The following is a 16,035-nucleotide window of genomic DNA, read 5'->3' as shown; positions in this document are numbered from 1 at the left end:
CCAATTTGCCATTTATTATATAGCATTTTAAATGAATGATCGGAAATTCGGCCATTTTTGGCATGAAGTGTGGATCCTCCAAACAGACAAAAACAGATAGTAATATCTAATATATAACCAAATAAGAGATTCTTATTTATGCATTTTACAGCACTAGGGGAAACTCAGAACGCTAAAGTATTACTAGTAATCCATTTAGTTAGGAGGACACAGATCAAATCAAAATACATCTCCAATAAGACCAATTTAAGCTAAATTTCAATAATGCTACGTACCTCCCTACCGACCACTCATCTATCACATATGTGTCAACTCCATATAGATGAGGAGTGATCGGAAAGTGGCCAGTAGGCACATCCATAGTATTATTGGAATTTAGTACATTTTATTAGTCCGATAGTATGATGAAAGTCATTTGCCCCGATTACTAAAATTCATCTTCTCGTAGTACCGAATGGACAGAAGCGACAACGACAGATGAACCTCATCCTTCCCCCACCGAGTCTTCCCGCCGCCGCCGCCAGCTTTCGCCGGCACCTCCGCTGCCGGAAGACAAGGCCAAGCCGAATTTGAATTCGAAGTAGAGGGTTTGGAGAGTTGCCAGAGGTACAGAGAATGGAGGCGGCGGAATCCACCCAGAGCGAGGACCACCGAACGGAGCTGTTGGCCGCCGCAGCCGGCGTTAGCCCAGTGCCTCGTGCAGATCAGCTCCCACAGCCGCTCGTCCTTGGCCGTCTTGTGCCACTGCCTGTTCACACACGACGCCGTGGCCAGCGACCGCGCGTCCGCGCGCTTTAAAACCTCGTGGAGCAAGTTCTCGTCCGTTAGCACGAACGACGTCGCCTCCGTCATCTCCTCCGCTGGGCGCCCCTCCGATACCTCCGCCAACGTCGTCTCTGCTTCTGTCTTGATCTTCTTGGACCTCTTCTCCGAACCTTCGTCCGCTTCAATCGGTCGTTTCATGGCCGGTTAGAGAGAGAGAGAGAGAGAGAGACTTTGAGCTGTGAGTTGGTTGGAATGGTTCTTTCTCTGGTGATGAATGAATAAGGAGAGTAAGAAGGATTGGTTGGCCTAGTCGTCCCGTTTCATTAAGAGAAATAAATATTTTTTTTAAAATTAAAAGTGATATATTATAAGAGAATAGCATGTTTTATAAAATAATAAATAAATATTTAAAAAATAAGAATCTTAACCAAAAAAAATTAGGAATTTGCTCTCTTTGAGGTTTTAGGTAAGTTAAAATCTCTGGAGTGCTATCAACTTTTTTAATTACAGGAACAATTTGCTCCAACTTTAAGTGGAGCCTCCGCTATAAACGGTAAGTTTATAATTCAGAAAAGTTAGTCGAATTACGCGTAAATTGATCCGAACGTCAGCATGTACATGTGTCAAAAAAGCAAGGTGGATTGGAGTAGGGATTGGGGTTGGAGGAGAGGATATGGGCATCCACATGCTTTTTGAGAGTTTACGAAGACGACAAAAGTAGAAATTTGAATTCACTTGGGTGTCTTAATTATTATCTGGAGAGGACGTCTAACTTGCCCAATTTGTCAACTGTATTTATTTACTGTTGACAATAGCTTTTTGTTTGGTATCGATCTCTTGGTTCCTTATGTTTGGCTTTTTCATTTTTTTCAAAAATTCTTCTACTATAGATCTATTAAAGACAACTTCAAAACGCAACTCGATTAATTTCCGAAGTTGTCTTGTAAAGTTATGTAGCTGTGTCCGAAGTTGCCTCGTAAAGACAACTTCAAAAATTCTTGTTTGGTATCTCTTGTAACTGTGTCCGAAGTTGCCTCATAAAGTTGCATGGGAAGTATTACTCTTTTTTTTCCCTCTTGGTACAGCCATCGAGAGTTTTCGAGCTAGTTTACGCACGCTTCACTTAAGATTTCTTCATGGTTCAGCAAAGACAGATCATTTACATGTGATTAGAAAATTTACAAAAAATTACTTTCTTACAATTAAGCCCCAAGAGTCGGACAACCCACATGGGCTGGTTTAATTCTTTGTGAATGTGCTCAAACCTTTCCAACAAAGCCCTACAAATGATAGAATATGGGTAGGAGGGTGATAAATGATTTTTGAACTCTTTTGTTTCATAAATGCACTTTAATAATTCTCCTTTTTTAGTGCGTGAACCAACACATGACACTATATATTCTCAAAACAAAATAACACATTTTAAAGTATATTAATTTATGAAAACAATAAAGAGTGTAAAATTACTTCCCTTGTCATGCATGTTTTGCGTGCAAATTAATTAAATTCTGTTTCGTCCCGATGAATGAATTTAGCATAAGGGCAATGAAATTGTAACACCCCATTCCAGGGAGATCCACATCGGTGGGAAATGAGAAAAGGTTGTGAAATATAAGGAAACTCGACCAGCTATTGTATAACTTGAGGTTAACCTTTTGAAGCACTTGGTTAGGCAAATGGTTAGCAGGTCAGCTTGGGCGAGTCGTTACAGAAATAAAACAAACTCACTTATTTATGGTTTTTTTTTTTTTAGGGTGTGAACGATCGAGTGGTTGGATTATGATACCTTTTGAATATATGTTACAGACCGTGCCACTACTTTTTTTTATTTTATCTAATCCAAAAAGATGCGTAAAGTAGTAGGACTAATATTTTCCTTAGGGAAAAAGAAATAATGTATTGTGGAGGGATTTGAAAGAATAATTGGAGGTGAAAATAAAGGTTGGAAGAAAGTAATTATCATGTTGCTCAAAAGGCAACACTAACAGGAAAAACACAGATTAGTCCCAATCACTCAACTTTGCTTTCATTAATTAATTTGCCAACTTTTCTTATATATATATATATATATATATATTAACTCTTTTGAGCAACATGATAATTACTTTCATCCACAATTTTTGACCACATCTTCAACCACATTAAATTTAAATTCATACATTTCAAAACGGAAAAAATGCAAGCCTGCTGAAATCAACGGTACAGAGAAAAAACAAGAATACTTGACTTCCTTTTCTGCCGTCCCTTACGCGGACTGGGTGGTTCTATCCGGGTTGTTTTCAGGCTCTTCTTGAATTCGTTTTGATGTCCGAGACCGTTGATATTTTAGACCTTGTCAGGAACATTAGGCATGTCCAAATTCATGATAATTGGACATCGTTGATATATTTTCAAAACACTTAACTCGAGAAAAATGGGTTCAAAAAATTTTGCAACACTGGATAAAAATCTCTCTTTCTAGAGATAAACTATGCTTTGAGAACACATTAAACAATATCATATTAGCATTATTTTTGCTTTCCTAATGTTCTCAACGAGGTTTAAAACGTCAAATATTTTGATCATACTTGGAAAGGGTTTGGGAAACGACCCCGACACAATAATGTTCTTTTAAGGGACCGGAGAGGATCCCATTCCTTTTACTAGTAAAAATAGCTGGGGGTTTCTATCGTAACAACTTATATATTCCGTTCAAATCCGTTGAAAAATGGAAAGAAGGAGAAAAGAAGGAAAAATAAATCAATAGATGGTCCTCCTCTTTTGTTTGGCTTTTAGTGGGACAGGGAAGGAAAGAAATGAAAAGAAAATAGCATGGGACTCATGTAAGAAAAAAATGGACCCGAGGGAGGTGTTGTGTGGCACTGTGCACATGTTGTGCACATTTGAACCGTCCATTCGGCAATTCAACGGTTCAGATGTGCACAGCATCATCCCTAATTCGAAACAAATACTCCGTAGTAGAAGAATGTTGTTTCCAGTCTCTCCTTTGTTTCCTTATTCTTTTCTCTTTAAAACCTAACGTGAGAAATTGTTACTTTTCCTCAAATATTTCTTAGAAGATTAAAAAAGAAAAAAGTACTCCTTTTGTCCCATAATTTTAGTCCTTTGTCCTCATTTTTCAGGTTTTTTATATTTTACACCATTTTAAATATTATCCCTGAATGGAATTATTTTTGTAATTAGCACGACTTTTTATCATGAATTGAAATTATGGAAAGTATTTATTTATTTTTTCATGCCTTTCTAGTTTTTTCTTCCCTAGGTTCCAAATAAGCCATTAAATCTGTGCATATATGAATAGACTTAGATTTGGGCCTCATCTGACCCATTTAGATCCCTTTTCGGGCTTTTCCCATGAACTTAAAACTTTTGTTTCTGGAAGCTTCAAGTGTGGTTGGACCTATGTAAAGGGAGAGTAGTCTTTGGTCCAGTGACTAATCTTCCGATCTGGAACAGTTTTGGGCCAAATTGGGTTTACAATAGTGATGTGAACTTACTGAGGCTCGTAAAGAATGTACTTAATTTATGTAAAATGAGTTTGATCAGATGATAGCTCGATCAAGAAAGTCTATCCCCACCGTTGTGTTTCACTGCTTCCCTTTCCTCCGCTCTCAAACTCACCTTCCAAAGTGATTGCCGGAATGGACGGTGAGACAGAGCGCTGCGGTGGGAAGAGCGGTGAAACAGAGCGGCGGGGGTAGCACCGCTATATAGGACAAAATGGATGGTAAAACTTTGAATAGATCATTTTGCCTTTTGATATATGTACCAGCAATCTAATGTGCTTACGAAAACGTACTTCTTCACATGCCCATCCTCACATAGAGATCGTCATAGAGGATTTGGAAGAGCGGTGAAACAGAGCGGCGGGAGTAGCACTGTTGTATAGGACAAAATGGATGGTAAAACTTTGAATATATCATTTTGCCTTTTGATATATGTACCAGCAATCTAATGTGCTTACGAAAACGTACTTCTTCACATGCCCATTCTCACAGAGAGATTCTCATAGAGGATTCGGATCCCTAAAATGTGAACAATTTGTGGCCTCGAGTTAGTCCCAACAAATGTAAATCAGAACAAAAGTGGAGGATTAGCCATTGGATTGAGCCCCAACTTCTACTACGTGCAACGAAGAGGGGAACTGGGATTACGCAAATAAGTAAACTGCTATTTTCATGTAATTTTCGGTTGATTAAAACATTGATAGCTATAGCAAACAGTTCACATTTGTGCAAGACAAAATACATAGGTAGTAGATGTTTATTTGCCTTACACAAATGTAAACTCTTGATGTTGCAATGATGTTCGACCAATCGAATGATTTACAGGAAAGTAAATTCTTTAAAAACCCTAGATGTGATTGGTTGAAATTACGTTGTGGCCCTGATTGAGCCCCCAAAATTAGACAAAAACCGGAAAGGAAAGAAAATTTTCTCAAAACCCTTGTGCACAGTGTTCAATAAATTTTATCTATCTATCTCTCTCTCCACCTATTACTCTAAAAAATCTTCCTCAAAACTCAAACCGAACAGTTCTCACAAATTAAATGGGTAAAAATCAGTTGGCAGAAAGCATCATATGATTATTGGTAAAAATACAATACTTGTCTCCACAAATAAAATTACAAGAAAAAATCAGAACATAGGGAAAAATGATGATTCTGACATTGTCCATTAGCTTGGAAGAAAGGAAAACAGGGTTTTATCCACTACTTAATTTAATTCCAGCAATACGTTTTAAAACAAGCATTTGCTTCCTCTCTCTCTTTTTTGGTACGCAGGAGGGCCCATCGTCGACCCATCGATGAACTCCCGAGACCTTCGCGAATCGCGATCATTGCGCAAAACATTTAGCACCTCTTCTAGGGCTTGATCAAATATTTGTTCCTTTTGGTCTAATTGAAGATCCAATCCAGCTAGTTTATGTGCACAGCCGTTCACTTCCCTTCTCCAAACCGAAGGTTAAGTCACAAGACTCACAACAATTCCAACTCATTTTATGTTGCTCATTGATCAACAGGATCGGGTTGTAATTAGGACCAAAGGGATGCTGATTCGAAATTGCACGGAGAGCCACTAGAGAATCCATTTCCTTCCTTGACTAAAGTTACGAGTCGTTGGGGGCGGTCAGGGCTCAGACAGGAGTACCAAATTTCAAATCGACAATGTGCTTAAAAATCATGATGTTTAAGAATCAAATAGAGCGGCCGCCGGCCAGTGAATAGTACAACATAAGTCATGACTGGAGTTTGGCAGATTGTACAAATGCACATGCAAATCACAAAATGGCCAACGACCAGATTGTATGAAATCCGGTATGGTTTATCATTTCTATATCACTACTCATGTCTTATAGACTACTTGATGCAGCGGATGCGATCGCAGTTGATTACATGGCTCAATTTGAAAGGGAACGGGCCAAATTAAGAAATACTAACCCGAAATTTGCGGATTAGTCTATAAAGCCTGTGGTCGAAAGAAATACAAGAGTCATTGCTTCGGGATGACAAAGACCCTTTTTTCAGGCATTCGACATCGTTAGGGCCTCCGAATCCTAGATTTTTGCCATTTTAAAAAATACCAATTGAATTGCTAATTACATGGTCAATGCAATTTCGTTTTGGGCTAGGTTTTCACTAATAATTATATTTTTTAATTTAGTTTCTAGATTTGAGCCTAACCCAAATCTTTTCATTTTGGGGATATTTCTTACTTTCTTTGATTTTTTTGCAGGACCCACCTCGGATTCCGTAAATGTGAGCCGAATCGCTCATTTTTGTAAAAATATAGAGTATTTTTTATTGGTGCATGTAAAAAATCAACTCAATCGGATATCGGTAAGAGCTTTGTCAGAATTCGTAAGGCGAAATTGAGTGATTCCCCCTACGAATTATAAAATTGGTCTTGTCAATATCCGATTGAGCTGATTTTTTTCAGGGACCCATACAATTATGTTAAGAAAAAATGAGCACTTCATATCATCTTTGCAGGACCCAAAGTGGGCCCTGTAAAAAGGTCTGTGCAAGATATAAGCCCCATTGTCTGTAGTACGAGATTTCTGAACAAGTTCATGAATTAATAAAGAAAGCCGATTTTCACCAATTTCACACTTCATTAATTTGGTTTTAAGCCGAATGTCAACTTTTCTTTTCTTTTTTAATCCTCAAGCCGAATGTAAACTTGTGCACTCACATTCCAAGCCATAATCTTCAGCTTCTGAACCCCAGCAACAGGCATCATGTTCTACCAAACATCGACAGAAAGTCAAAAAAACCTCTAAAGGAGTTCTACACCTTTATGTGAAAGAAGACCCCACAGACAGAATCGGTTTGTTCTCTTTTAAATTTTAGGTTTACTTTCTCGGTGTTTTTGACTCTCGTGAGATCAGTATGTTCTTAGTATATATGTTCTCTCTTAAATATCAGGTTTAATTTTTCAATGTTATTGACTCTCATGAGATCAATTTATACGGATTTTTGTTTTTTTTGTTTTTTTTTTCAAATGGAAATACTATATATTTATAATGAACTTCATCCAGACTTTTCATGGACTCCTTCAGTGGCTGAAACGTTGTACTAAGTTATAGGAAAAATATTGACCTTTTTTTACAGGAAAAACATAGTAAGTTATAGGAGTATCATAAAATATTGACCTTTTTTTTTTATAGGAAAAAAAACATAATAGTGGCACGAGCTCAAGACTTTGAACGGCATTTATTATTCCACAAAGCATCTTGTCTGGCTGTCACCTTCTCATTGGTACTGCTATATTAATTTATTCTTGGAAATATAGGCCTCAAAAGGAGAACGCGTAAGAGATCGATGTAAATAACTAACATGCACTTGCTATCCTCATAAAGGGTGTGATTTTAAAATAGTGTTTTCGACGGTGAGGTTGAGCGCTGAACCAGCCCGCCTTCTTATGGAATGATGAAAAAGTGACCCCAAAATGAATGCACCAAAGAGAAAGCCCTACTTTGTAGTCTTATTTTATGTGGTCGGTACCGGTCGGCAGGCTTGTACGGTAAGAAACGTCGAAAAACGGTTGGGTCATCCCACAAATTAATCACGCCTAAAATCACTCTTCCATGGAACAAGCATAACAGTTAACTTTTTGTGGGTAAGGATAACAGTTATAACTTCCCCACACGATCTCATAATCTAGGCATAAGGGTCATCCCGTCCGCACTTTGCTTGGATGCGGAGGTCCGCATTAGAAGCTTACTCTCTCTCTATATATATATAGCCACGACTTGGATGGGAAAGGTACGCACTAATCATTCTTACAGAAACTCTCTCCACGTTTTGCCATATCTTACTTGATCGTCAGAGGGTCCACGACCGGAAACACCACCGGTCCTTGAACTTATTTTACAGAAAATCCTTCCCAAAGGCTCTCGGCGCGATCATTCGGACTTGCCAGAAGTTTTGTTGAAGTGCCCGGATCTACCAACTAGATTTTGGCATCAAGAGGTTACAATATACATTTCATTTGAATCATTTCTTATTTCTAACATCCAAGAGCTAAGCCTCATCGGGTAATGATGGCTTCTTCTCTTTTCTTTTCTTTTTTTGGAACAGCGCGCGAAAAGAAATTTTATTAATTTTTGAAGGATTATTATAAAAACTAAAAGGACAAGGAGGAAAGTAACAAGTACTCATTCGAGACCCAAACCTTGATGGCTTCTATGTTACCACACCTTCAAAGACCATTCACAATGCAACTTACGTTCGAAAATGTTCCGGCTTATTAGTTATTAATAATGATTTTCCACACTCAATATGTAGTTGAATATGTCGTTGCAGAATCTAGAACCTTCAAAATCTGGAGCCTTCTGAAATTTGAACAATCTGATAGAATTTGCTTTGAGTCACGTTACAATGTCGATTTCCAAAAACATTATTCGCCTCCACAAATTGGTGTGCACCAAGTTGTAGCGAATCTATTCTGAGGATAAAATGATGCTCGATCAATGATCTTCTACCTGTGTCCACACAAATGAAGGACAGACAGTAGAATACCGGGCCTAAAAGAATCAATATAACCAAGAACTATTAATTCCGTTTTTGCAGAATAACAGAATAATAGCATAGAAAGCAACCGATTAGAGAGAGGGAGAATTTCTAGAATTATGGTGTACGTGTACCAAATGGCTTGAACTCGGGTCTATTTATAAACCCTGATGCCCCCAATCGATTGGGTCATGTCCCTTGCTTTCACCCACTAACCTGTGACCGTTAGATTGGCTTCTACGGTGCAGATCGCACCTATTCGAACCAGTCCCGTAATCGCCCACACCCAATCGGTTCACCCGAACAGGTGCGCACCATCATGGACTGTTCAATTTTGATCGATGGCAGCGATTGAATCACCAAACAGGTTCACCCCTTCGCGGGCTACTAGAGGAACCCGTGTGACTCCCCCACCACACATACGCCATGCGGCTTCCATGGCAGCAACATTTCTCCCGCCGACGTGCAAAGTGCGCTGACAAAGCATCACATTATTGCAGCCACACAGCCCACTGCCGCACTCGTGCGCGCGGTTGGGGCACTACATTCCCTTGCCCCTGTGGTATTGAAATTTTTTTTGTAGTCTTGGACTATAAAAGTCAAATTCAACAGCTCAAAATACACGTTCCCAAATCAAAAACCTCACCGACCCGGCCTGGTCTCTCTAATGGGGTCCCATTCCAAAAGTTCCACACCGTCCTCGCACAAAACCTATCTTATAAAATATGATGTTCGTATCATTATTTGTTGTTTCAAAAACTCAAAGCTATTAAAACTTCAGAGTACAATTGGTTCTGAAACTAATTTTTTTTTTTTTATCAGCTATTTGTACTGAAACTATACTCGAATCGCGCAGTAATGGCGTCGACAAAGAAGAGCTCATCAACTTCACCTATGAAGAGTAGTATCTGTATTGTGTTCATGGTCCTATTACTGGTGATGGGAACCCAGTTCCCTGGCGTCCATTGCCGCGCTCTTCCAGCACGAATGAGCGCGACTAGTACTGCAGAACGAGTCGAGGGGGACGAGTCGATGGCCACGGCTAAGACGTTCCACGTCTCCTCCCGAAACTCCAGTAGTAGTTCTTCTTCTTCGGCTCGGGACTTCAGTTTCAACTTGGCATCTGGGCCTAGCAAAAAAGGTCCTGGGCATTAACAGACAACTCAACTCCATACAACTATATATACTAGCTACTAGCTAGTCACTCTGTTCGTTTTTTTTTTTCCTCACACTTTAAGGCTCCGTTTGTTTCGAAGTAAAATATTTTTCTGTAAAATATTTAACTTATTTTTGGTATTTGGCTCCCAAAAAATGCCAAAGATATTTTTTTTATGTATAATATTTTACATCGCACCGGCAATTTTGTTTTAACGTCGAAGGCTCCGTGAGTCGTTTTTTTATGAAGTTGACTAATTTTGCAAAAGAAACCCTTAACACGATAGTGGGATCTAACAGATCACACAACAAATATCTCTATCTCTACGAAAATATATGCATATACACATATATGTCCATATACATACTTATGTTTTTATGCCTATAATAATATTATTCTATAAAGATTTTTTTTTTTTGCGTTCGGTGCTCTTCCACCCCCATCAAATGGTCAGACCTTTTTTTTTTCTTTCAAACAATTCTTTAATCAAACAAACACCGGATCGGAAAATGAATTTGAGAAAAATTGTTTTTCTTCGTAAAATGTTTTACATTCAAACAAACGAAGCCTAAATTTGTAATTTTAATATGTCCATATTTGTATTTATGTTACCTTTGAGGTTCCATTACACGGAGGTGCCATAGAATTCTTGTTGATGATCCCCTCTGGTATTGTCACCCCTGTTTTTTTTTAATCTCCGTTCCATTCTCTTTTGGAAAGATTATTTAGTCGCCTGTCTACCACCACACATTGATTTGAGTTTGATACACTTTGTTTTCGACCCATGGCAATATGTGGTTGTGGAAGGGCGTGGAGTACCACATAGTAAGTTTCTAAAAGGGAATCTCTTGTACCGTGTTTGGCCAAATTGGTATAGAAATGGTTAATTAACAAGTTTTCGTTTGAAGGCTTGACATTTTCTTTCATGGGATGAGTTATGTGTACGAATCTAATTGAAAATGCACTTCATCAACTTTGCGTTGTACCGGTTTTTTAATGCATTTGCGGTGTTCCGATCCCAAGATTCTCACATCTATCTATCTATCTATCTTCTATCTATATCTTATAGGAATGTGTTTAGGCCTACCAATCCTCCAAACCTTCATCTCTAATTTTCTAGAGTTTTGATTTTCTTTTTAAGTTGTTTAAATTGGGAGTGAGAAAGAGAGGGAGAGAGGGGAAGCTGGGACGTGGGAGGGGCTATCCCCTGTACCCAGAAGATGATGTTCCTACTCTTTATATCATGCTTCTAATTCCGCGAAGCATCCAAAAATCTAATTAATGCTAACTCCACCATATTTTTTTTACCCCTTGAACCGCTTGCTAACGTTACCAAATCGAACCTTATGTCCGAATTAATTGGGGTTCGCTAAACATAGTCACAAGGTACGAAAGTCGCATGCAACACAAAAAAGAAAAAGAAAAATGTGTTTGAGTCCCAAAAGCCTCCAAATCCCCAATTCTACTTTCCTAGATTTTTCTTTTATTTTTAAAAACAAAATCCAACACCCACGGATATATTCCTCCGAAATTATCACATCCCAAAACACTTTATATTCCCACCTCCAAAATCTAATTTCACATCTCACATTCTCCGAAAGTACCACTGCAATTCTAACATTCATCCCCCGCTAATGATTTCCATGGACCACACGCCATATAGTTTGTTGCGATAATTTATTCACGAAAATTTAAGCAGCAAATCGACTCCAATGAGACCAATGCTAGCGAACAAGGGGCTGAAAAAATATTAAATTAATTTTTTTTTATCAATTAGCGTTATGTCCGTTCGATGTACAGAACCAAGATTCTAGTAGATAATGTTCATCCGCTTTTAAAGGTGACCAAACAAAATTGACCCTGGGGAATGGTTATAAAGGCATTTCAGAGGTAGATACGTCCTTCGATCTAGGGTCGTTGGGTTCTTGGATCGTGATGTTGATAAGGATGACACCGACTACTTGGGTTGTTTGACACGTTTGTAGCTTTCCCACGGGGATAGAGCATAGAGGCGGTGGTATAAGAGAGTCCTGACACACATATACAGAAAGGTGTACTTGGGTGCTCAAACACGGATTATGCCTATGAGAAAGAAAAATGATACAATACATAAATAATTTTCATAAAACGTACTGCCCATGAAAGGCAAACAAAAATGTGTCGTTGGGGGCAGTCAGGGCTCAGAAGTACTAAATATCAAATTGACAATGTGCTTAAAATCATGATGTTTAAGAATTAAATACAGCAAAATCATAAAACGGCCAACGATCAGATTGTATGAAAATCGGTATGGTTTATCATTTCTATGTCACTACTCATGTCTTATAGACTACTTGATGCAGCAGATGTGATCGCAGTTGATTACATGGCTCAATTTGAAAAGGAAACGGTCCGAAATACTAACCTGACATTGGCTGATCAGTCTGTAAAGCCTGTGGTCGAAAGAAATACAAGAGTCATTGCTTCGCGATGACAAAGAACCCTTTTTTCAGGTGTTCGACATCCTTAGGGCCTCCGAATCCTAGATTTTCGCCGTTTTAAAAAATAATTAAATTGCTAATTACAGTACATGGTGAGAGACAATTTCGTTTTGGGCTACGTTTTTACTCATAGTCAGTTTTTTTTTTTAATTTAGTTTCTAGATTTGAGCCTAACCCAAATCTTATCATTTTTGGGATTTTTCTTACTTTCTTTGATTCAGATTTGATTGGCTGGTATTTTCTTTTCCTGTTTTGGTTGACACAGAGTCTGTTTGTACAAACATTGAACCACATATCTTGCATAGATATTTTTGCGGGGCCCATTTCAAATTCCGTAAAGATGATCTGAATCACTCACTTTTGTGATTTTTCTTTTTGTTGGTTTTTGTAAACAATCAGCTCAATCGAATATCAAAAAGACAAAAAGCTCATTCAAAATTCGTAGGGCAAACCTGAGAGTGATTCTTCTAGAAACTATAAAAATGCCTTTACCGATATCCGATTGAGCTGATTTTTTTGAGGAATTTGGAAAATAAACGGTTCCAAACACCTTTGCGGAACTCGGAGTGAGCCCCGCAAAAATGGTCTGTGCAAGATATGAGCCCCATTGTCTGTGCGCATAGCACAATTCTTTGTATTTTTTATTTTTATTTATTTTTGGTCAACACAATAATATTCGGTCACACCACTCGGGGAAATTCCCTTTCGTCAAATGTCGTGGCAACGAACTTCCCTTGTTCTTTAGTACTACGAGATTTCTGAACAAGTTCATGGAGAAATTTTTCGGTGCTAGGTGGGTATATCCTACGTGGTATTTGCTCGGCACATCCGAGCTGTCCAACACACTTTTGAACGGTTCGGATTGAAACCCTCTCTCTTCTCTCACTCCAATACTTTCTCTTTTCTTTTTCTCTATCCAAATTTGAGCCGTCCAAAAACGCAAAAGTTTGAAGGGCATGTTGTAGAAACTTTATGTCCATCTCAAAATCAATTAGCAATGAGTGGAAAGGTCCCAAATATTATTAAGTGATCACCCATTCCACTCCCAAGTAATGTGGGACTTTATATCTTAACATCCCCCACACGTACAGCTGCTTTTGAGGTCTATCACGTGTGGCCACTTTTGGGTCCTATCATCGTGCAGATTTTTTGCTGGTCTGTCATTGCGGGGTGTGGATTGTAATTTTTAATAAAATGTGTGGTGGAATGAGCTCCGCTCTGATACCATGTAGAAACTTTATATCCATCTCAAAACCAATTGGTTATGAGTAAAGAGGTCCCAGATGTTATTAAGTGATCACCCAATCCACCCCCAAGCAATGTGGGATTCATTTCCTTAACATCCCCCCTCACGTGCAGCCGCGTTTGAGATCTGTCACGATCCATCTCAAAACCAATTGGCAATGAATAGAGAGGTCCCAGATGTTATTAAGTGATCACTCATTCCACTCCCAAGCAATGTGAGATTCTATTTCCTTAACATCCCCCCTCACGTGTAGTCGCATTTGAGGTCTGTCATGTGTGGCCACTTTTTGGGTCCTATCATCGTGCAGCCTTTGTGCTGGTCTGTCATCGTGGAGTGTGGATTGTTAATTTTTAAAATGTGGGGTGAAACGGGCCCCGCTCTGATACCATGTAAAAACTTTATGTCCATCTCAAAACCAATTGTCAGTGAGTGGAGAGGTCCCAAATATTATTAAGTGATCACCCATTACACTTCCAAGCAATATGAGACTTTATATCTTAACACATGTATCATTTCTTGGATCAAATTCATTAGCTAATCCAAATATCAAAATCTAATAAAGTCCTTACCTATTTTTTTTTAACCCAATAGGTTGGCTAGTGATCTTGACCTGTGACTTGGGGTCCAAGGGGTTGGCTGGTGGTCTTGGCCTAGCCTGTCACTTGGGTTTTTGCTTTCTCCTATAAGGTCTCAAGTTTGATTTTACTTGTCAACAACTCTTATATTAAGGCTATCTCACCTCGCATGTAAGTGTAAAAATAGATGTTGGAGGGGCTACAAGGATTAGTTCGCGATTCGCGTAAGTTGACTCAAGACACTTTACATTCATAAGACCATAAAGTAGGGCTTGGTCTTCGGTGCAGTTCATTTAATTTCACTTTCATCCAATATGGGCTAACGGTTCATATTTGTATGTGACCAGATTCAATCCAAACCGTCTGTGCTCGACACCGCTTTTCTGGAATGCTACTCGGTCCCTATGGTTTCACACCCTCTTTGATGAGAAATTTTTAGATGCCTGGTGGGTATATCCTACGTGGTAGCCGCTCGGTACATCCAGGCCGTGCAATACACTTTTGAACGGTTCGGATTGAAACTCTCTTTCTCTCTCATCTCAAAAAATACAATAGATGGCTCGAATGTGCCAAGTGGACACTATGTGATACCCACCCGGCACTGAGAAATTTTCCCTCTTTGAGAATAGAAAGTGCATGTATTTACATCAATCTCTTACGCGCTCTCCTTTTGAGGCCTACCTTTCCAAGAACAAGAAGATGGTCTGTGGAATAAGAGAATAAATTCAGAATTTATTCTTGTGGAATAATACATGCCCTTCAAACTGTGGTCTTGTGATTGCGCCATGATTATTATTTTTCCTTAAAAAAAATCCAATATTTTTTGATAAACTTTTACAATGTTTCAGCCACTAGACTGATTTTTGGGACTAATTAATTCCAAGTCCGACTGTAAAGGAGTCCATGAAATGTCTGGATGAAATTCCGTATAAACTGATCTCACCAGAGTCGATAACACCAAAAAAGTAAACCTTATGTATAAGAGAACAAAATTTCGGTCCCGGGTGGGTATATCCCACGTGGTACTTGCTCGGCACATCTGAGCTGTCCAACGCATTTTTAGACGGCTTGGATTGAAACCCTTTCTCTTCCCTCACCCTAATATTTTCTCTCTCCTTTTTCTCTATCCAAAAACACAATGGACGGCTCGGATTCGCCGAGCGGACACTACGTGGTACCCACCTGGCACTGAAAAATTTTCCGTTTTAAGAGAGAACATACTACCCCGTTCCCGAAAAGCAAATAAGTACTTAGTTTTTAAGAAGGCAATTTTAAGCTCAAAAATTATGTGTTTATGCAAATAATTTTTTTATTAATATGGATCTTGTTTGATAGATTTCATTGAGATCTTTTATATGTTGCAAAAAAAATTGAAAAATTATTTTTCATTTATATTATTTTTGAGTTTAAAAATGTAAAATAAGTACTTATTTTTCAAAAAAATGTTCCGAAACGGGCCTAAGCATATACCGATATCACGAGAGTCAATAACGCCGAGTGTGTCGTCGAGGGGTCTTCGCCTACATAAAGGCGCACCAACAAGGCAACAAGGTCTTCTTAGAACTCTTTTAGAGGTTTTTTTTGACTTTTCATGATGCATGTTGCTGCGGTACATCAGAAGCTGAAGATTATGGCTTGGAAAGTGAGTGCACAAGCTGACATTCGGCTTGAGGATTAAAACAAAACAAAAACAAAAAAAGAAGTTGACATTCGGCTTAAAACCAAATTAATGAACTGTGAAATTGGTGAAAATTCGTAGGCTTGTTTGTCAAGTCATGAACTTGTTCAGAAATTCTCGT

General features: G+C 38.6%; 1 protein-coding gene across 1 annotated transcript; it reads right to left on the bottom strand.

Moving 5' to 3' along the window:
* Positions 1-114: 114 nt before the first annotated feature.
* Positions 115-1,068, bottom strand: LOC131332291 (F-box protein GID2-like). Its single transcript, XM_058366436.1, has one exon. It carries the CDS (start codon positions 961-963, stop codon positions 412-414), a length of 552 nt encoding a protein of 183 aa, XP_058222419.1. The 5' UTR covers positions 964-1,068; the 3' UTR covers positions 115-411.
* Between the last annotated feature and the right edge of the window lie 14,967 nt (positions 1,069-16,035).

Source organism: Rhododendron vialii, chromosome 7a (assembly GCF_030253575.1).
Source record: "Rhododendron vialii isolate Sample 1 chromosome 7a, ASM3025357v1".
Lineage (NCBI taxonomy): Eukaryota > Viridiplantae > Streptophyta > Magnoliopsida > Ericales > Ericaceae > Rhododendron > Rhododendron vialii.
This window is presented reverse-complemented; position numbering and strand designations above follow the sequence as displayed.